Below are 23,872 nucleotides of genomic sequence, written 5' to 3' on the forward strand. Positions count from 1 at the left end.
GAGAAGCAGCACAAGCTCTCAGGCATTCTTTAGCCCTCTGAGTCGGGCAATTGCCCATTAATGAAAGGATAAATCGTTTCTAGAGCCTGCTGAGATCATTTGGCTCACTGTCACCTGCTAGCAAGTGGACAGAAAGTATCAGATAACAACAAAGGGGTTTAGGGTATTCTTTCCAACATCCCACTCTGGGATCTTTGATCATCCAAGTTGCACAAGAACAGTCTAAATCAGAGGTGGGCAACTATGGCCTGCGGGCCCCATCCGGACTGCGGGACCATCCTGCCTGGCCCCTGAGCTCCTGGCCGGGCAGCACGGCAGCGTGACTGGCTTTGGCATGATAAGGGGGCGGGGAGTGGGGGTTCCAGGGGGCAGTCAAGGGACAGGGAGCATGGGACGGTTGGATGGGACAGCGGTTCTGGGGGGGGCAGTCAGGGAATGAGGAACAGGGGGCTGGATAGGTGTGGGACTCCTGAGGGGCCTGTCAGGGGGCGGGGCAGTCAGGGGACAAGGAGCAGGGGGGGTTGGATGGGTCGTCGGGGGTGGGAAGTGGGAGGGGGGAATAGGGGGTGGGGGTCAGACTGTTTGGGGAAACACAGCCTTCCGTACCCAGCCCTCCATATAGTTTTGCAACTCCAATGTGGCCCTCGAGCCAAAAGGTTTGCCCACCCCAGTCTAAAGATCAGATCAGAGGAACTCTGAGAGAAAAGGATCCAAACAAACTGGATCTCCGCAGATGCAAAGTGTATTTATCAGTGAATTTACAAAGTAGAGTTGTGAACTAACAGGTGCTCCTCTCTAAATACAATTCTCTCTTTTTGGGACTGATTCTGTTAATTGATGGATACGCTTCCCAACAAATATCAGGAAAAACTAACATCTACCTTGGCTGAAGGGTGGCTCATTGTGAGAACAGCATGCCAGGCTGCACTGGATATGTAAGACACAGTAGCACGAACTATGGTGTCCATGGTCACACAATAAGACACTCCTCCTGTCTGCAGATGTCAAGCATTCCCCAAGAAGTACAAGTGATCACTGAATATCTTCCATTTCAATGGAAAGACATGTTCAGCACTGGTACCAACAAGGCTTTGCACTCATTAAAAAACAGAGCCCAGGCACAAACAGCATTAGAAACTGAGGCCTCAGTCCTCATTCTGCTACAGATCCCAGCAACAGTTCCCACTGTGTCCATCAGAACCACTGAGGAAAGGCCTACAGTTCCACCAGTGGTGCTCATCAACCTCACTCTGGCTGTCCCCACAGCAGGGACAAGTGTGAAGGAAGTAGCTTTGACAGGACAGTCAAGAGCCCACCTGGACCATCTCTGAATCAATCCACTTTTCTGTTTGACAACCACCTTTATTATTTTAAATAAGCTTGGGCTGGGATCACCTGTGACGGGTCCTTGAGACCATAAGGAAGGTTTTGGGGCTGTTCTAATTCCCTTCCCACTGCTCTTCAGGTACCCTTCTCACAGGATACTTCTACAACAAGAAGTAAACTCCCTGCTACAGTTGGGAGTGATAGAGGAGGTTCCTCAAATTCAGAGCGGGGCTTCTACTCCCATTACTACTTGATCCCAAAGAAGATCAGGGTGGTCATCCTAGCTTTCATCATTCCTGTATTTGATCCCATGAACTGGTTCATGGCTTTCAATCTACACAATGCTTGCTTCCATATCTCAATACTCCCGGCATACAGAAAATTAATGGTGTTTATAATAGAAACATCCTATTATCAGTACAGGGTCCTATCCTTTGGTTTGTCCATAGCCACAAGATTTTACTAAGTCCTCGCTGTAGTGGTGACAGTATATTTAAGGAGACAAGAAGTCCTGGTGTATTTGGATAATTTGGCTGACACGAGGCTCTTCTCCACAAGTCAAACTCTAGGCAGAACACCTTAAACCACTTTGCCTCCCTCTGCCTCATGATTAGGGCTCTGTGTTTGTCACGGAGGTCGTGAACGTCACGGATTCCATGACTTTCCGTGACCTTTATGACTTCGCAGCAGCCAGTTTTGCTGACCCAAGGGCCACCCAAGCAGCTGGCTCCAGAGACAGCAGCTCAGGTGGTCCCGGAGACAGCCATACTGGCCGCTGCTGGAGCAGCTTTGCTGCTGGAGCAGCTCTGCAGCCAGCCAGTGGGGCAGCCCTGCAGCCAGTCATACCAGCCGCTGCTCAGGCAGTCCCTGGGGCCAGCCACACTGGCTGTTGCTCAGGCAGCCCATGACTTCTACTAAAAATACCTCTGGCTAAATTATAGCCTTACTCATCATCAACAAGGATAAAGCAACACTGACTCTGAGACAGAGCATAAAATTTATAGGAACAGTGTTACGATTTTGCCAACTTGGAATCTATCTGCCACAATGGACACTGCTATTCAAAAGAATTTGATTTTGTGAGCATGTGGGCGCATGCACACCAAGAATGTAATCTGTGTTGACATCTTAAAGTACTACAGTTCCTGTAGGATATATAACCCGTTCTCTGCATTACAGTATTTCTCTATGCTGAAGATTATTTTACAAGCATTTAAAACAAATTGGAATAATTATGCAGATACTTAACTTTTATACCACTTCTGTGTTGTGGTTTTTTTTTCTTTTGAAGCTTGAAGTTCAGGCCCCTCCAGGTACACCAGTTGGCTACATAAAACAAAACTGGCATCCCTGTCTGCCTAAATTTACTATTCAAAATGAAGCAAAAATTGATGTATTTAAAATCATTGGCCCATGCGTTGTATGCAGCTGTTGTGAGGATATTAATTTTGAGGTAGGTAACATTGTTTAAAGTGTTTGTATTCCTCTCTTCTATTTTTAATTAGTTGGTTTTCCTAATAGTTTAATATCTCAAACTGGTCTTATTGTTACTAATGGACCATTTCCCACAAAACTAAGTTGTAATGCATTCAGTAATAACATTTGGTGTTTAGATAGTCCAACTGTTTGCATATGAAAATCTTTGAAAACAGTTATCTTAGTAAATAACCCAGGTTTCAAACATTGTCATGATAAATCAACTTTCAGATTACCAAACCATGAGATATTGAATGTTTAGATAATATTTCATCCTTTTTTTTCCCCTTTCTTCCTGTTGGAGTGAAGCTTTTAGCGCCAATTAGAGTGTACCTTACATATATTGCAGTTGTTTTACTGTGGTGGTGTTGAAATCTCTTTAATGTTTATTGAATTAACAGTGGAAAATATCATTACATTATCTTACTTTAGGTAGTAAAAATAGATTCAGTATACACTTTTGAATAGATTCAATACATAATTTTCCCTTAGTACTGTATTTTTAAGTATATTAATTAAATGACAACTTTCTAGAGCCACTGACTTAATTGTTCAGTACTTGATGTAAATGATCAAAATGGATCAGCATAAGTGGATCATGTAATTTTATTGTACATTATTTAATTCTGTAATTAATTAATTCTTAAACTAATGAAGAGTTAATGAATCCTATTTTCATATTCCAGATACTAGTTTATTCTAAAACAATGTATAGTAATCATAAGCAAGGGTTTGCAAGATCATTCTAAGCAGGCTTAGTAGCCACTATGTTCTTCAGAATAGCCATTTTACGTGGCTTTGAACACTGAAACCAGTTTTCAAAAGACATAATGTTGACATATGTCTTCTCCCCTACTTTGGAAAATTATCATGTAATCTTTTAATATCCACGTAGACACCTGTCACTGGGTGAAGGAACCTTGATTTACAGCACTTCTAACAGTGCTGCCCTGCAACCTTCTCCATTACTGTGCTGTACTGTGTAGTTAGCACTGATATGAGCCCAAGTTCTAGCCTAGGATTTGCGCCCATGATTTACTGATGTAGAGTTGAGATTACCACAATATTGAATACCACATGCTGTAGTACATATAACAACCAATATAAATGTGAATATCCTGAAGTTTTTGAATGAGCATTTAAAATGATCACACAAAATCTTTTTAATTATGAGTGGCAGACTTTCTTTGTTTTATTTCAAACTAGGTGAAGTCGATGGATGAAAGTTCTGTAATCGGAAGAATTTCTAAGCAGTGGAGTGGATTTGTGAGAGAGGCATTTACAGATGCTGATAATTTTGGAATCCAGTTTCCACTGGATCTTGATGTTAAGATGAAAGCTGTCATGATTGGTGCCTGCTTCCTCATTGTAAGTCTGCCAATCCACTAACTTTAAACAATGAATATATGCTCATTTCTGTTCATCTATATGTTAAAATTGTACTGGGATATGACTTGATCCTGGGCTTATTGAAGTTAACAACAAAGCTCCCAGTGACTTTGAGGGTGCAGGATCAGGTTCCTAGGAGGCATGACAAATGAATTATTTCAAATAATGGAATTACATTTGGTGCAATTGGAAGTATAAAATTACATTTAGGAATACACTTATTTATTGCTGATATGCCCGCTCTTGTAAAGTTTCACACCATTTCTATGCCATAAGGAACCAGTTATCACTGCATGGCTTCTCTGAAGCTGCTGTAGGAGCCATTCCATTAATTAGCTGACATTTACTAAACAAAGAGCAGAACAACTTGTCCCTTCCCTTGAAGACTACTGTAACCATGACACGTCTGGTTTCTGCTAGATGTTTACTGTCAAGCTTGAGTTTTCTGAAAATGGGGAAGAAAACTAGAAGGAAGGAGAGAGGCATATGCATCAGCTCAGGGATGGAAACGTCAACAATCCACCTTGCTCTGTAGCAGCAATCTTTATCAGACCATTATTGATTAACCAGAGCCTTTTCTTACTTGGCTATGTTGTTTTGTGTGACTTTGTCATGCAGATAAAAATACGGGAAACAGCCCTGCTTAGAGACAACAATTTGGCAAAGCACGCAAGCATGTATTTTAAGTCCCATTGATTTTAATGGAACTTAATCAAATGATTGGTACAGGGATGGAATTAATCATATGCTTATGTGTTTTGCTGAATGGGCCCAAAATGCACAAGGCATTATAAAGCACAAATAAATTGTTTGCGTGTGTGTGCTGTGTCTTTTTGTTGGGTTTTTATGTTTTGCATGTGTGTAGCTAGTCGATTTCTCTGATTGTGGGTGGGCAAAAAAAAAAAAAAGGGTTGGTGGAAGTTAAAGAATGGGAATCAATGTTTAAATTCCAGGCCATGTCAAAGAACGAGGTTTCAGATTTCTGTGAAGTGAGGGAAAGTTAAGGAAGTGCCCACTCCAATACCTCATCCACATGCTTCTTAGAGTTGTTGCTCAGCTATTGTTTAGCTACTAAATTCCCCTCCAACACAGACACTGACCTTCCCCCCTCCAATAAAAAAAGCTGTTTTTCTTCATTGTGGGCACTTTAGTTTGCGGGCAAAATGACAGCTGTGATGTCCTGTCCCTGTAGTTCCTCCAATTTTCTCTATCTCCTCAGTGACAGGCAAGATTAACTAGATTTCCTTCCTGGAGAAAATGGCAACAACATTTTATTTCAAATTTCTGCTTAACAATTCAGTTTAATTCCAAGCTATGTCCTAGGACTGTTCTATCTTTTGGTGAATTTTCCCCCTCAGCTTCACTTCCCCTTCTGAGATGCTACATTGATTGGTGCACCTGCAGGCTCCAGAGAGAAAACTAGACCAAGGAATCTTAAAGGCGAAAAAGAAAAAAGTCAGTCTGGTGCTTTAACCCACGGTCTCTTCTCTCCCAGTGCCTCCTTTATCAAGTTTCTCTTTGGGAAGTTTAGCCACATCTGTGGCCAGAAGTGAATTTTCCCCTTAGCCCCATTATATGTGGAATCACAGTGCAACTTACCTGGGCAGGAGAGGAGCCAGGAAGGATTAGGGAACCTGGTTATGCTGGACATAATGAAGGCACTGGTCTCAGCTGCCCACTCTGGCTGAAGACCCCTCTGCTTCTATCCCCCAGGCTAAAGAGAGAGGCAAGATTGAAAAAGCTGACAAAGGTACAAAAACGCTCAGGCCTGTGGATACCCAGAGTAGTAGTTTAGAGCTGCAGCTGCCCCTCCCTTCTGCTTTAGAACTCAGTGTATCAGGGGTTGGACAAATCAACAGGCCCAAGACAAATAAAAGGGATGATCTCTAGAACTTGCACCAGCAGCCACACCCCTGTCTGTGGAGGTCAGCCACTTTCTCCCGCTCCACCTCTCCTTGGACCACAGATGGAGGGCTTTGTACACAACATAGATGCTGCTGATGCTGGATTGTGGTAAGGGGACTTCAAGCCTAGACCACTTCCCATGCTACCAGCTCTGTAACAAGCCTCCGAAGATTTTCCAATGGATATCCTAAGCTGGCACCTCCAAGAGAAATGCAGACTCTTCTGATTGCTTTGCGGAAGAGAAGTGTGAAATTTCTGACTTCTGGGAAATCTGTTCTCAAATCTCACTCCCTCCGGAGAGGCTGAGAAAGTGCCCCAGTGCTCGAAGGCTGACAGTGTCTCCCTTTGATGGTAGGGAGAGCCCTAATCATCTGAAATGTTTTTGGGACAATCTGAAATCTTTCTTAGCACAACTTCACTCTTCCTTCTGAAGCAGAATCATAGGGACAATCTTCCAAAGGGGAAATAAATAAAATCTACATCTGGTACCCCTGCTTACCTTAGGAGTACAGAATGGCAGATTAAACCCAATAAAGACCAAGCCGCAGACCTGAGCAGATTCCTCTATACACACTAAAAATGATCAAAGTAATAAAACATATATGTTAAATAATCCTAACAGTCTTTGAGGAACAGTGCTGTGAAACTGTGCTCAGGAGGTCTGTGGCTACTCTAAACAAATGATAGCTGTATCTTTCTTCTTGTACTTATTGGGACGATATCATAAGAATGTGAGAAGTGCTTTCAGCCACACCTAGAAGTTTAGGAAAGTGCTGAGCTGTCATTCCCAACTGTCACTGAGTTACAATACCCTACCACAGCTGCCATTTCCGCTTCCCCTGCGGCTGATGGTGGAGTGACAAAAGAAAGAACAGTCCAGATGTGAACAAATAAACGGTTGGCCCACCGTTAACTTATTTCTAGCCTCCCTGGCCTCAACTTTAAGGCCATAGAGTTGCTCAGGCAGTCATACAAGCCTAGACCAATAGCGCAACAGTTTTACAACCAACAATCTTATGAACTAACGTGTAAAAAGCAAAAGGTTCAGAAGTCCCATCTCCCTAGACCTTCCGTGGCAACAACATCGGTCCCATGCCAGCCTCCACTGAAATGATATTTTTGATGGGAGTTCGAGAGCTGCAAACCAGTGATGCCAACACCTGCCGATTCCCCCACACTCTGCGGGAATTTTTCTAGGACTCTTTCCACATCTGGATTGCAAAAACAACAGGCAAGTGGGGGTACTAAACATTATCCATTCTGGCTATACTATCGAATTTACCTCCCTGCCTCCTCCAAACACTCCATCCCCACCCCTTTTCAGGGGCCATTTTCATAAGGAGATTCTCAAACAAGAAGTAGAATCCCTCTTGCAAGCGTGGCTTCAAACTGTACTCACCAAACAAACAGTCCATGAATGCCATATAACTGCGTCCACCAAGGTTTTTTTTTCATAGATATTTAGGTCAGAAGGGACCATTATGATAATCTAGTCTGACCTCCTGCACAACGCAGGCCGCAGAATTTCATCCACCACTCCTGCAAAAAACCTCTCACCTATGTCTGTGCTATTGAAGTCCTCAAATCATGGTTTAAAGACTTCAAGGAGCAGCGAATCCTCCAGCAAGTGACCCATGCCCCATGCTACAGAGGAAGGCGAAAAACCTCCAGGGCCTCTTCCAATCTGCCCTGGAGGAAAATTCCTTCCCGACCCCAAATATGGCGATCAGCTAAGCCCTGAGCATATGGGCAAGATTCACCAGCCAGATACTACAGAAAATTCTTTCCTGGGTAACTCGGATCACACCTCATCTAATATCCCATCACAGGCCATTGGGCCTATTTACCATGAATATTTAATTACCAAAACCATGTTATCCCATCATACCATCTCCTCCATAAACTTATTGAGTTTAATCTTAAAGCCAGATAGATCTTTCGTCCCCACTGCTTCCCTTGGAAGGCTGTTGCAAAACTTCACTCCTCTGATGGTTAGAAACCTTCGTCTAATTTTAAGTCTAAACTTCCCAATGACCAGTTTATATCCATTTGTTCTTGTGTCCACATTGGTACTGAGCTTAAATAATTCCCCTCCCTCTCCGGTATTTATCCCTCTGATATTTTTATAGAGAGCAATCATATCTCCCCTCAACCTTCTTTTAGTTAGGCTAAACAAGCCAAGCTCCTTGAGTCTCCTTTCATAAGACAAGTTTTCCATTCCTCGGATCATCCTAGTAGCCCTTCTCTTTACCTGTTCCAGTTTGAATTTGTCCTTCTTAAACATGGGAGACCAGAACTGCACACAGTATTCCAGGTGAGGTCTCATCAGTGCCTTGTATAACGGTACTAAAACCTCCGTATCCCTACTGGAAATACCTCTCCTGATGCATCCCAAGACCGCATTAGCTTTTTTCACGTCCATATTACATTGGCAGCTCATAGTCATCCTATGATCAACCAATACTCCAAGGTCCTTCTCCTCCTCCGTTACTTCTAATTGATGCATCCCCAGCTTATAACTAAAATTCTTGTTATTAATCCCTAAATGCATGACCTTACACTTCTCACTATTAAATTTCATCCTATTACTATTACTCCAGTTTACAAGGTCATCCAGATCCTCCTGTAGGATATCCCTGTCCTTCTCTAAATTGGCAATACCTCCCAGCTTTGTATCATCCGCAAACTTTATTAGCACACTCCCACTTTTTGTGCCGAGGTCAGTAACAAAAAGATTAAATAAGATTGGTCCCAAAACTGATCTTTGAGGAGCTCCACTGGTAACCTCCCTCCAGCCTGACAGTTCACCTTTCAGTAGGACCTGTTGTAGTCTCCCCTTTAACCAATTCCTTATCCACCTTTCAATTTTCCTATTGATCCCCATCTTACCCAATTTAACTAATAATTCCCCATGTGGCATGGTATCAAACGCCTTACTGAAATCTAGGTAAATTAGATCCACTGCGTTTCCTTTGTCTAAAAAATCTATTACTTTCTCAAAGAATGAGATCAGGTTGGTTTGGCACAATCTACCTTTTGTAAAACCATGTTGTATTTTGTCCCATTTACCATTGACTTCAATGTCCTTAACTACCTTCTCCTTCAAAATTTTTTCCAAGACCTTGCGTACTACAGATGTCAAACTAACAGGCCTATAGTTACCCAGATCACTTTTTTTCCCTTTCTTAAAAATAGGAACTATGTTAGCAATTCTCCAATCATACAGTACAACCCCTGAGTTTACAGATTCATTACAAATTCTTGCTAATGGGCTTGCAATTTCATGTGCCAATTCCTTTAATATTTTTGGATGAAGATTATCTGGGCCCCCCGATTTAGTCCCAGTAAGCTGTTCGAGTTTCTCTTCTACCTCAGATATGGTAATGTCTTCCTCCATATCCTCATTCCCATTTGTCATGCTACCATTATCCCGAAGATCCTCTTTAGTCTTATTAAATTCTGAGGCAAAGTATTTGTTTAGATATTGGACCATGCCTAGATTATCCTTGACCTCCACTCCATCCTCAGTGTTTAGCGCTCCCACTTCTTCTTTCTTTGTTTTCTTCTTATTTATATGGCTATAGAACCTTTTACTATTGGTTTTAATTCCCTTTGCAAGGTCCAACTCTACTTGACATTTAGCCTGTCTCACTTTATCCCTACATGTTCTGACCTCAATAAGGTACCTTTCCTTGCTAATCCCTCCCATCTTCCACTCCCTGTATGCTTTCTGCTTTTTCTTAATCACCTCTCTGAGATGCTTGCTCATCCAGCTTGGTCTACAACTCCTGCCTATGAATTTTTTCCCCTTTCTTGGGATGCAGGCTTCCGATAGCTTCTGCAGCTTTGATTTAAAATAATCCCAGGCCTCCTCTACCTGTAGATCCATAAATTCTTCAGTCCAATCCACTTCCCTAACTAATTTCCTTAATTTTTGAAAGTCAGCCCTTTTGAAATCAAAAACCCTAGTTGCAGATTTATTTTTGTTAATCCTTCCGTTCACTTTGAACTGAATTAGCTCATGATCACTTGAGCCAAGATTATCCCCTACAACCATTTCTTCTATGAGGTCCTCACTACTCACCAAAACCAAATCTAAAGTGGCATCCCTCTAGTTGGTTCAGCAACTACTTGATGAAGGAATCCATCAGCTATCACATCTAGGAAAATCTGAGACCTATTATTATTATTAGCACTCGTCCTCCAGTCTATATCTGGGAAGTTAAAGTCTCCCGTGATCACACATTTTCCATTAGTATTTACTTTATTAAAAACATTAAAAAGGACTCTATCCATATCCAAATTAGATCCCAGCGGTCTATAGCACACCCCAAGCACTATCCCGGGGAGGCTCTAATAGTTTTCTTCCCCAATGTAATTTTTGCCCAGACAGACTCTGTTCTGTCCATTTCCATCCATCGCTTCTTATTTCTTTACATCATCTCTGCTATGATGGAGGAATCCCCAGCAGGTATGCATGAGTGTGCCATTCCTTTCCCCCTCACTAGATGGGATATCATTATGGATGCATCTCTTAGGCTGGGGGGCTTGCAGCGCAGGGCACTTGGACTTCACAAGAGACCAGGATTCACATCAGCAATCTGAAAGTGAGAGTCCAGGAAGCTTGCAAAGCCTTTTTCCCGTTCATTCAAGATATCCATATCCTCATCATGTCGGACAATATGACAACTGATTTTTACATCAACAAGAAAGGACAAGTGAGATCCTTTCCCCTGTGTGCAGAAGCAGTCACCCTATGGAAATATCGCAACAGCAATCAAATCACCCTGTTGGCAACTTACCTTCCAGGGGATCAGAATGCGCCGGTGGACTCCCTCAACAGACACTTTGCTATGAATCACAAATGAGAATTACATGGCTCCATGGTAGACAGTATTTTTGCTCTGTGGGGAACCCCTGCAAGGGACCTGTTTGCCTCTCAAATGAACAAATTGCAACATACTGCTCCAGAGAAGCCATAGTCATCTTCTCTCAGGGCAACAATCTCCTCTTTCCATGGTCAAACCATCTATGCCTTCCCTCCCTTACCACTCCCACCTCAGGTCTTATGGAATATTTTGTCAAGACAACGCACAAGTCATCATCATCAGCCTCCAGTGACCCAGACTGTTTTGGTTCCCAAGTCTCTGATGCATGTTGTCTCTGTCGCTGATCAACATTCAGTCTTCTTCCAATCTCCTGACCCGGGGAAAGGCAACATCAAGCATCCCATCTCCCAAGCACTCCATCTCAGGGCTTGGTTTTTGGATAGGTGTAAATAATACAGCATTTGTGTTCTGAAGCTATGCGAAGCATTCTTATTACCAGTAAAAAAGATTGCACTAGAAAATGCTACACTGACAAATGGAAGCATTTCTCTCGTGGGAGCAACAAAAACATATATCCCCAGAGATTACAGGTATTCCCCTTATTTTGGACTCCCCCCCGCCGCCCCCTCTTCAAAACAGTGGGTCTTTCCAGCAACTCTTTACGAACCACCTGGCAGCAATCACTGTGTACCACCCACCTTCACATGGTTACTTAATTTTTGCTCCTGCATTGACTACCAGTTTTTGGAAGGGTCTGCTCAGAGTCTTTCTGCCAATAAGGAAACTTACTCCTCAATGGACTTTAAATCTTGTTCTTTCAGTGCTCGCTATCCCTTTGAACCACTAGATATGTGTTCCATGTCTCATGGATAGAAGAAGATTGCATTTGTGGTAGCCATCACTTCAGCCAGGAGGGTGGCTGAGCTCAGAGCACTGATGGCAGATCTGCCTTACACTATATTCCCTGAAGACAAAGTCCCATTGCATTTACATCCCAAGTTCACCCCCAGAGTAGTTTCAGAGTTTCATCTGAACTAGTCAGTTCGCTTACCTGTGGTTGTTCTTTTTTCCCCCAAAACCACATGCCTTTGAAGAAGAGAAGAGACTTCATTCCCTCGATACGTGATGAGCCTTAGGGTATGTCTAGGCTTAAAATGCAACAGTGATGCAGCTGCGCCTATGTAGCACTTCAGCGTAGACACTCACTATAGCAACAGGAGGGGTTCACCCATTGCTGTAGTTGATCCACCTCCCCGAGAAGCAGTGGCTAGATTGACAGAAGAATTCTTCTATCGACTTAGCGCTGTCTACGCCGGGGGTTAGGTTGGTATAACTGTGTCTCTTAAGGGTGTGAATTTTTTACACCTCTGAGAGAAGTGGTTATGCTGATGTAAACTCTGTGTAGACCAGCCCTTGTCCTTTTACCTGCAAGAGACAAAACCAATCAGAATATCTCCCAGATTGTTTATTGCTGTAGCAGAAAGAGTTCAAGGTCAAGCTATGTCTTCTCAGGGGATATTTAAATGGATCCTGGTCTATTTCTTACCCTGCTATAAGCTGTCTAATATTCATCCTTCTCATGAGGTGTGGGCTTATTCTACAAGAGCACAAGCAACATCGGTGCTGTTGCTTCTAGAAGTACCTCTGCGTCCCATTTGCAGAGCAGCTACTTGGATTTCCAACCACACATTTGTGAGGTGATATGCTTTAGTACAGGACTCCTCCACTGACACATCTTTTGGGATGATGGGGATTCAGACAGCTCTGCCACCTGCAACCTTGCACCCTCCTCCTACGTGAGTACTGCTTGTCTGTCACCCACAGTGGAGTACACATAGGGACCAACACTCAAAGACAAAGAGAGGTTCTTCATGATGTGAGATCCCTATATGTATTTCACTACCCACCCTCCTTCCCTTTTGCTTTAGATCGTTCTTGGATTGTAGTAAAGAAGGAAATGTCACCTGGGCAAGGATGAAATAACCTACCTTTCATACACTTTAGGAAAAGGGAAAGTGCAACCCTTGGTCAATAAGATCCAAGCCCTCCAGACATGCCCTATGCCTTCCTCGAGGAAACAGGTGTGCCGTCTTTTAGGACTGGGTGATACCACTGATTTTATTCCTGAGTTCTCAACCATTGTGGCCCCTCTTACCGAGCTTCTCAAGAATGGTAGTCCAAAGAAGAACCAAAGGTTGTGAGGAGGCTTCTCAAACCCTGAAAGCCCAGCTCTGCTGAAAACCCGTCTTCTACAGCCTCGACTTCACCAAGTTGTTCCTGCTGCAGACCAATTCTTCAGACGTGGGCATAGGGACCATTTTATCCCAAGTAATGGAAGGTGATGAGCACCCCATCCTATATATCTGCTGGAAGCAGTTCCCAAGAGAGAGGGCTTACTCCATGATTGGAAAGGAAGCATTAGCAGTAAAACGGGCTATCAACTAGCTCTGCTACTACCTTTGGGGTGCTCACATCATGCTAGTCGCTGACCATTCCCCTCTCCAATGACTACAGGCCATGAAGGATAATATCCCTGAATTATGCGTTAGTACCTCTCCTTCCAGCCCTTTTCTTTCTACATCCAACACTAGGCTAGCAGAGCACACCTGAATGCTGACTTCTCTTCACAAGGTGGAGGAGACCAGATTGGGGAGGTCAGATTCCAGATGAGGTTATGGGGATGGGGGAATGTGTGATAATGCAGAGAAACTGCCTGCCAGCACAGCAGGAGCTAAGGAGAACCTTTGAGCCCTGCTAGCCCTACCCTATTATACCTGCAGCTAATGCCAGGCCTGGAGCGGGTAAAAAAGGAGAGTCTAGCGTAGTTCAGGGCTGACTGGCAAAAACAGGAAGGAGCAGTAGCCTGCCGGCCAAGGCAGCCAACAGGGAGCATGTTCTGACTCCCAGCCAAGAGAGACAGCGGAGGAGACCTAGGAGCCTTTAGTAACTGTAATGGCGACTGAAGTATCTGTCTGACTGCAACCCAGAGACATTGTGGAGTTTGGCAGTACCAAACTGATGGCTGCCCCTCTTGAAAGAGCTTGGAACTGCAGTAGGGCACCACCCAAGATCCGCAAGAGGGTGACCTGGGCGGCAAGCCACCCTAGCATATTGGACTATAGGGGGCCATGCCCCAAACTAAATGGACTCTGGTAGGAAGTAGCCCAGAGCAGTGGATTTAGAATCCCTCCTCAAAGAACCCCCTGTTCAGTGGTCCGCTCACACAGGGCCCTGGGCTGGGACTCGGTGGAAATGGGGGTGCCCAGGTCCTCCTAGCCCCACTGCCTGAAAGACTGAGGTACCTTAACCAAGGAAATAAGGGGCCGGACATCAGGCGCTCCAGCAACTAGGCCGCCTGGCTCTCTACACACCTTGTTACAAGGAGAAACTCACCACCACGACACGGAGAATATAATTAAAGCATCTGTAATTTAGGAAAGAAAGATGGAATTATGCTTGTGTAAAAGTTGTCTCAACAAGAAAGAAATTAAGAGGTGGGGCATTCCCATCCCCACCTCCCCCAACTCCGCTAATGACTGACAGGTCTGGCTCTGTTCCCAACCTGCAAGCAGGCTGGAGTATGTAAATAACAGATATATGGATATTACCTAAAAAAAAGTACTTTCAGGTAAGCTCAGATCGTTTTTCCTATTCTTAGTACAAAAAAATCGTCAATTTTCACTTTTTAAATGGTAAACTAAAAATAAACTTTTTTATGTTTGGCTACTTTTATTTGGCACACAGCAACAATGTTTGTTCAGAAATCCTTTATTCGTACTTTTATCACTGACACAGCATGTGTTCTTAGGAAAGTAAACTTTGAAGGTTGTATCAAATGACCCACGGGGAAGAGAGCATTATTTTGTATTTTCTGCAAAATAGAATTTAAAACCCCCATGAAGTTTTAGTTCTCAGAATAATCTCTAAAAGCATTAAGATGACTCTGATCTACATACCTGGCCTCTTAGAACTATCTAATTCTATGTTCATTTTCTTTGCTGTTTAGGATTTCATGTTTTTTGAACAAACTGGGAATAAGAACCAGCGAGCAGGAGTGTGGCAGTAGAATCTATTGTTGGGCTTAAAACGTGCTTACAGAGAAAAGTTTCACACGGCTTTGTGCTCTTTTTCTAAAATATATTTAAAAAATCCAGTATATATAGAACATGTATGGATCTTTTGCTTATTGCTAGTTTCTTTTGTAACTTAGAGTTTCTATTGCCCTATTTTATTGTTTTGATATTGCAAATACAATTCTATACCTCTGATATAATATAGATTAGATCTGTATAAATAATGTGAAATGTTTGTGAATCTTCTCTGACTAGAATATGAACTGCAAAAATGATTTCTTTATTCTTGTGAGCACTTTGTAGAAGATCTTTTATAGTACTGGAAGACTGGGAGTAATCCTCTGTCACTTGCACAAAACTACAGTTGATCCTACAACAAGGGCAGATTTTTTAACTTTGTCAATGTTTTATTTTTAAATATATATATAAAAAATTCAGTTCTCTCTGTAATATCTATATATTGTATATTAAACACTGTAATCCTATATTTTGTTTAATTATGATAAAATAGATATTAGCATTCATATTTTGATGTTTATAATATATTTCAACTATATAAAAGAAAATATTATATGAGAGCAGAGGTGTAAATGAAAGGTCTGTTTTTTCCACTATCTTCATCCGCATCTCACAATCCAGATGCAAATTTGCCCAACAGAAGTAGAGTGCCTCACTGTAATTTAACTATGTGTTAACTGATACTGGCAAAAGTGATTCCTAAAGACATTGTATACAGCTGGTAGTCTTTCAGAATTAACAGTTTACCCAAGCAAGATTAAAGCAGACCTAAACCCTTTTTAAAAATAGACTTGTCCCACTTACCTAGAACATGAGGGAGATTTTGGTGTTCTGAGTTAAAATTTGTTACAGTTATTGATAGGCCACTTTTTAACTCTTTTAAAAGCTGGATCATATAGTGGCCTTTAAACTCTTTTTTTTTTATGAACTTTTGATTCTTTGTAGTATGATGGAAACATAACTGTATGGCGGCTTGTACCTTAGAGTGAATCCTCTTTCACTTGCTCAGTAATTACAGTTGATCGTAGAACCAAGGCAGTTAGGTAAACATATTTAGAGAGAAAAGAAAAAAGTCGGAACAGTTAATGATTTCCCTCTCTTTTTGCTCTGGTAATATCATCACTCCTCTTCCTGGCCACTGGCCTAGGCACTAGCTATCAGAGGTATTTAAGAAGACTTGGTAGGTTAATTTATTTGTAAACTCAGCAAATTAGTATGGAAATAGGGAGAAACAGACATAAGACCCCATGACGCTATTTTTATATAATCAGTTTTCAACTGTTTTGTCTTCTCCTTTTGATTATGGTTTATAAGCATTTTTATTTGAACTGGGTAAACAAATGAATACATTTGTCAGTTCCCAGCCCCTATTCTCACAAGCACACACTTGCTTCTCAGTCCCAGATGCTTATTACATGCTAAGGGTGGCATTTTTGTGTGAGTGCCTCCATCTGTGTGATATTGTTGACAAGTCTATTCTAATTACTTGTTCACTTTTCTCAAAATACATTCCTTTTGTTTAGTTATTCAACCTTTTTTAAATGTGCCAATGACTCCGCTGAAATAACAAAAGGCCGATGAGCCATAGGACTCCTCTGCATAATGCCCATATTATTATTTTTTACTATTTGCATTACCGTTGTGCCTTGGAGTCTCAGTCATGGACCAGGATGCCAGTGTGCTGGGTCCTATACAAACAGAAAACAAAAAGACAGTCCCTACCCCAAAGAGCTGACAATCTACATATAAGACAAGGCACAGAGGATGCAGACAGACTGAGGTGGGAGTACAAGGAAACCATGAGAATGCGCTTGTCAGCATGATAGGTTGTGATCTCAGCACATCCATAACCTAGCCATTCTTTGTAGGCTTCATGGTAAATAAGAGTTTCAAGAAGGATTTTGAAGTAGGATGAAGAGGTTTGAAGTAGTTTTGCAGATGTTTACATCTGATGAGTGTATATTTGTTTTAACTCCTGCATGAGAGCCAGAATATATACTTATAAAAATATTCCCTGCAATCATTACTGATTAACACAGCCAACAGGTAGCCACACCTAACTTCCCCCGGTCCCTTTTCCTCTTTGAGTGAAGATGCTGCACAAGCATCACTTCAAACATCGTCACATTAAAAATGTGTAATAACCTCTTTCAGCATTGCTGTTGATGGTGCCAAAACAAAGCATGACTGCTATATTATCCAAGGTAATATATATTCTGATGCTTAAATCATAGGACCAGATACTTGGGTCCAGCCAACCCACAGAGGTTTGGGGGAAATGTGGCTTTAAGCTTTCTCAATTCTGGGGTTAGCTGGAGGACAAAATGTTCCCCTTCATAATTTTTAGCAGCTTAAGGGCTGTTCTAAATCACTCCATATGGAGTGTTCCCCTTGGGATCATTCTGCTGTGTGAGGATTGCCTGAGTGGACTGCTTTCCATCTCAGTTCATTTCTTCCCAGGAGTGAAGGAACCACCAGCTTTACATCTGTCTAAATATAAAAGGAAGGGTAACAACCTTTATGTATGCAGTAATACAAAATCCCTCTTGGCCAGAGGTACAGAATCCCCTTACCTGTAAGTGGTTAATCAATTCAATTAACCTAGTTGGCACCTGACCAGAAGGACCAATGGAGAAAGAAGATACTTTCAAATCTGGGGGCGGGAGCAAAGCTTTGTTTTTGTGCTCTGTGTGTGTTCTCTCCGAGACAAAGAGAGAGACCAAGCAAGTAATCCAGCTCCTTCTGAATGATACATCTAAAATTACAGGAATAGTAAGTAATAGCAGGGAAATGCGTTAGAGTATCTTTTGATTTAGCTTGTGAATTATCCCTATGCTTAGTGGGAGGTTTATCCCTGTTTTTTTGTAACTTTAAAGTTTTGCCTAGAGGGGACTCCTCTGTGTTTTGAATCTGATTGCCCAGTAAAATTACCTTCCATCCTGATTTTACAGCGGTGCTTCTTTTACTTTTTTTTCTTTATAATAAAGTTCTGATTTTTTTAAGAATCTGATTGGTTTTAGTGTCCTAAAAACCCAGGGATTTGGTCTGTGCTCACCTGTACCAATTGGTGAGGATATTATTCTCAAGCCTCCCCAGGAAAGGGGGTGAAGGAGTTTGGGGGGAATATTTTTGGGGAACAGAAACTCCAAGTAGTTCTTTTCCTTGAATCTTTGTCTAACTCACTTGGTGGTGGCAGCAAATACCGTCCAAGGACAAGAAGGGATTTGTGCCTTGGGGAAGTTTTAACCTAAGCTGGTAGAAATAAGCTGAGGGGATCTTTCATGCAGGTCCCCACATCTGTACCCCAGAGATCAGAGTGGGGAGGGAACCCTGACAACATCACCTGGGAATTTTCTCTACATCAAAGCATCCCCAGCTGTACTTGAAATGTAACTCTCCATCCACAGAGGATATAAAGGCAAGATCCAGGTTCCTGGCTTGTATTATGTACAATTGTTCTTATTCATTATTCAGTAGTAACAGACGTGGGCAACAGGATTTAGATCCTGCTGGATTTCTCCTCCTTTTAGAAAAAATGATGATTTTGCTTATCTCAGGAGAAGGAGGGAGAGAGGAAAACAAACTGGAAAAAACCTAATGTATCTCTGATTTAGTGCCAGTATCGGTGTGGCAAATTTTCTTTTAAATATCTTTTTAAAAATTAACTAGCTATTTGGCAAGCCCTGAGAGGTGGTTTTACAGTGTGATAGTTCTGGAATCATACCTGTATTGCATGTTCACTAGTAGGACTATTCATAATATTCTTCTGTAGCTCATCCATTTTTGTTACATTCGTCTGTTAACTGCAGCATTTTTTTCTCTTGATTGTGACTTCTATTATCTGTAATATTGAAAAGAATGTTTACTGAATGCAGTATTGTTTTCCCTCCACTGGTTCTCTGAATTAACAGGGTATTTAGTTCCTTTTTATTTAACTAAGGGTTGATACTTGCTCCCATAAAATAAAGTGGAGAAGCACCAGTTGAGTGCACCTCCAAAGCAAATAATTTTACAATTTTATCATATTCATAAATATTTGTTTTATGTTAAATGAAAGTCAAACTCCAGTTAATTGTTTTCAATTTCAATCTGAATTACATCTTTATTGAGCTCTGCCAGCTATCATCCCAATATAATTGACTTCTTTTTACAGCCTTTACGCTTCAGTTTTTTTTACCTTAGCAGTGTTAGTCCCTTTTAAATAACCCTTTCATGATTCCCAACTTTTCTATTTCTGTTTGGCTTTAAACTTAAAACAAAAAACAACCAAGGAAACAACCTCCCCTCCCTCCCCCATGATGCTCTGTACCTTGGGGGAACACCCTACACCTCCATGTTCATCTTTATAAAATGATTATGTGGTATCCAATGCAAAGTTTGTCATGTTGGGTGTCTTCGGAAGGCTCATAATGCACCGAGCATGGTGATTATAGAAATGTTATAGTAATGTTATAGGTTATAATTTCATGTATATAGTTATGAGGCTGAAAAATGTATCCTCATGGCTTACAGCAAGCCCATGCAAAAACTCTCCAAGAACAGAGAGGTAGTTTACACCTCGTAAGGGCATGGATAGGACAAACCCAGCCCAGCTTCACAGGAACAATGGACACTGGCTTAGGCAGCATCAAAAGAATCTGTTAGACCTTCCAGGGAGTCACCCCCTTCCTTTGGGCAGTTTGGGACTGTGATGAGGTAATGCTCACCTGACTCTGAAGGGTGGGGCTGGGGGCAAAGCCAAGAGGAAAGAAAGGACATGATAAAAGGGAGAGACATTTTGCCATGCTCTCTCTCTTTCACCTACATCTACAGACACCACCACCACCAAGCGCCTGAACCACTGATCAAAGGGGAGAGCCTGGCTGAAGAGCCAACCTCTGGTGAGAAGCATCTAAGTTTGTAAGGACATTTAAAGTGTTAAGATCAGCTTAGAATGTGTTTTGCTTTTATTTCATGTGACCAAATCTTATTTGTTATGCTTTGACTTGTAATCACTTAAATCTACCTTTATAGTTAATAAATCTGTTTGTTTATTCTACCTGAAGCAGTGCATTTGGTTTGCAGTGTGTCAGAGACTCCCCTTGGGAGAACAAGCCTGGTACATATTGATTTCTTTGTTAAATTGATGAATTTATATAATCTTGCAGCATCCAGTGGGCATAACTGGACATTGAAAGACGGAGGTTCGTAGGGTTGTTCCTGGGACCGGAGATATTGGCGAGTGTCATTCGCTTGCAAGTAGCTGGGAGCAGCTTACATGCCAGAGGCTGTGTGTGAACACCCAGGAGTGGGGGTTCTCGCGGCAGAGCAGGGTAAGGCTGGCTCCTAGAGTCAAGGATTGGAGTGGCCTAGCAGATCATGGTACACTAATAAAAATGATACCAACAGGATCTTGTGCCATAAATATAAGGGGAAGGGTAAACCCCTTTAAAATCCCTCCTGGCCAGAGGAAAAATCCTCTCACCTATAAAGGGTTAAGAAACTAAAGGTAACCTCGCTGGCACGTGACCAAAATGACCAATGAGGAGACAAGATACTTTCAAAAGCTGGGAGGAGGGAGAGAAACAAAGGGTCTCTGTCTGTCTATATGCTGCTTTTGCTGGGAATAGAACAGTAATGGAGTCTTAGAACTTTTAGTAAGTAATCTAGCTAGGTATGTGTTAGATTATGATTTCTTTAAATGGCTGAGAAAAGAACTGTACTGAATAGATTGACTATTTCTGTCTGTGTCTTTTTTGTAACTTAAGGTTTTGCCTGGAGGGATTCTCTGTGTTTTGAAAAAAGAAAAGGAGTACTTGTGGCACCTTAGAGACTAACCAATTTATTTGAGCATAAGCTTTCGTGAGCTACAGCTCACTTCATCGGATGCATACCATGGAAACTGCAGCAGACTTTATATACACACAGAGATCATGAAACAATACCTCCTCCCACCCCACTGTCCTGCTGGTAATAGCTTATCTAAAATGATCATCAAGTTGGGCCATTTCCAGCACAAATCCAGGTTCTCACCCCCCCCCAACCCCCATACACACACAAACTCACTCTCCTGCTGGTAAGCTCATCCAAAGTGACCACTCTCCCTACAATGTGCATGGTAATCAAGGTGGGCCATATCCAGCACAAATCCAGGCTTTCTCACCCCCCCCTTTTCCCGGGGACACACACACACACACACACAAACTCTAATTACCCTGTAAGGTATCTACCATCCTGATTTTACAGAGGTGATTTCTTTACTTCTATTTACTTCTATTTCTATTAAAAGTCTTCTTGTAAGAAAACTGAATGCTTTTTCATTGTTTTCAGATCCAAGGGTTTGGGTCTGTGGTCACCTATGCAAATTGGTGAGGATTTTTACCAAACCTTTCCCAGGAAGTGGGGTGCAAGGGTTTGGAGGATTTTGGGGGGAAAGACGTGTCCAAACTACGTTTCCCAGTAAACCCAGTTAGAGTTTGGTGGTGGCAGTGGATATTCCAAGGACAAAGGATAAAATTAATTTGTACCTTGGGGAAGTTTTAACCTAAGCTGGTAAAAGTAAGCTTAGGAGGTTTTCATGCAGGTCCCCACATCTGTACCCTAGAGTTCAGAGTGGGGGAGGAACCATGACATCTTGTAAGAGGGACAAGGCAAATTGCCACGTTTATTGTAAATACAACAAAATATTCCTATATGCAATTTCTATATAGATCCATTCACACACAGGTTCTACATAAAGGTTGTTATAGTTACTAGCCTAGATGTTGCTCGTGCCAAGTCACTGGCCAGGTGGCCTGGACACGAGAGTGGAGCTGAGTCGTTGTCAGATGCGCATCCGATGCTCCTGGAGGGTGGTCGTAGAACCAGACTCAAAGAACACAGTCCCTGGACCCAATTTTTATAGGTCTCTGGTTCAATACAAGTCTATGGAAGTTGCTTCATCACGCTGAATTTACAATTGACATGACCATCCATCAGCTAAATCAGCAGGTGGTACATCCATGACGGCTCCATGATGGCTAGGTGTTATCTTCTTGTTCTTCCTTGATGCGTTTTGGGTGGATTCCGGTTAGCCCTCCGGGGGTCATCCGGTTATCTCCACTTTGCATATTCTTCGGCCCATCGATATCAAGGTTGAAATTCTTAGCATTAGGCTGGCACCATTTACTAACCAATTATTTCCCTGCTTCAGGCTCTCAATTCCATGCATCATTCATTCTTTTACTTAACAACACAATCTGTGACTCTTGATTCATTTAACAAGTTTTATCCCACTATCTATTTTTCCCTCTTTGGATACCAAGATTTACATAGGCATGACAAGGGGCCCCCATGGGGGAAGAGTATAGTTTTAAAGAACAGCATTGTTTCCTCAAAGTACTTATCACTTTCTAGCACAGACTCTTTGTCCTGTACCGGCCTGAAATAATTAGCACTTTGGCCTTGCATTTGTTACAGAGTGAAATTCAACAGCATGGAACTGATGTTCATACCTTTTTACAATACCTATATACTCTTTTGACTATCTTTATTTCTACCACTACATAATTATAATTCTATCATACTTATATAACTTTGAGGGCGACCCAACAATCACTGGTCCAGACAACACCAGAGGGGAACGTCACCCCACACACACACACTCAAAACAACAGAGCTCGATGCTGAAGTGTGTCTAAGCTGCGTAGAGGGCCATGGGTTGTGTATGCAAAAGTGGCTTTAAGCTTACCTTTGCATTGCCTGGCCCTGTCCACTACATCACTTTATGCTGGCTGCAAGAGCCACAGGAACCAAAACGCCAATGAGTTTCAGTGTAGCACAGGGAGTGCCAGCCTTTCTCCTCTTTCCCTGCTATGCCAGCAGTAGCAAAATTGAGAGGTATATGAAGCTCTGTGTTGGCTCTTACAGTGGGGTGATTGTCCCTGGGTTGGTTAAGCTGGTGTCAGGGCTGGTTTATGTTGTCAGTGCAATGCAAATGACTCCATTACATCAGAAAATTCACCCTAATAATTATCTCCCATTATTATTTATTTATATATTTGTAGTGCCTCAGAATGCCAGTTGTGTATCGGGGCACCAATATGCTAGGAACTATACAAACACATCACAGAAGGCAGTCCCTGCCCCAAAAATCTTACAGTCTGAACTCAGTCATTTAATAAAGGTTTCAGATGCTATGTTGGTTCTGCCTTTCCAATCTTGGAACATATATTGCCCTCCATGGTGTAAAATATCTGAATGTAGGATCAACCACTTTAGTATCTCCACTAGCCTGTGCTGCAATCACAAACTTGTGCAAAATTGTGCCCTGCATGAGAGTTCAGAATGCCACTGCCACTTACTTATGGTGGCTAATAGCAGTACAAACATTATGTAATAACTATGATCACTACAAATACACATACCAACAATGGCCAGTCAAACTGGGAGTAGCACTATGTGGCAATGGCTAAAATGATAATATAACTGTTCAGGGAAAGGACCTATAGTGTATATCTAAACACATCTAATGGCATTTTTCTAATGTATGTTTCCTTCTAGGACGTGATGTTTTTTGAACATTCTTGAGACTGGTGATAATACAGCTATCCTGTGCAGTCATCGGATGCTGGGAGCTATCTACCCCAAGATGGTGATAAAATAACAAAATCTTCTATTTTGATAAAGTAACATTATGGCACAAAAGGTGTGATGTTGAATTTTATAATAGGTTACATTTTCAAAGCAATGCACAGAGATGTAGTGGTACGACTATCAGCAAAAGTTACCAAGTTAAACATACTCCCTATGCACTACCATGAAAACTTAGGTTCTCATTTTATGGGCAAGTGTCTCTCGCTGAGTATCTTGTGTAGCTTGAACTTTAAATCCTGAGAA

At 42.0% G+C, this 23,872-nt stretch overlaps 1 protein-coding gene across 2 annotated transcripts in view; it reads left to right on the top strand.

Moving 5' to 3' along the window:
- Nucleotides 1-15,483, top strand: part of LOC311526053 (phospholipid scramblase 1-like) — a 51,121-nt gene extending 35,638 nt beyond the window's left edge. For both annotated transcript variants that reach the window (XM_084638698.1, XM_084638699.1), the window contains 3 exons: nt 2,618-2,779; nt 4,009-4,170; nt 14,932-15,483. In XM_084638698.1, the coding sequence (XP_084494824.1) occupies nt 2,618-2,779; nt 4,009-4,170; nt 14,932-14,991 (384 nt within the window). In that variant the 3' untranslated portion in view covers nt 14,992-15,483. The remainder of the gene's footprint in view (nt 1-2,617; nt 2,780-4,008; nt 4,171-14,931) is intronic.
- The last annotated feature ends 8,389 nt before the right edge of the window (nt 15,484-23,872 follow it).

Source organism: Lepidochelys olivacea, assembly GCF_965140295.1.
Source record: "Lepidochelys olivacea isolate rLepOli2 genome assembly, chromosome: 9".
NCBI lineage: Eukaryota > Metazoa > Chordata > Testudines > Cheloniidae > Lepidochelys > Lepidochelys olivacea.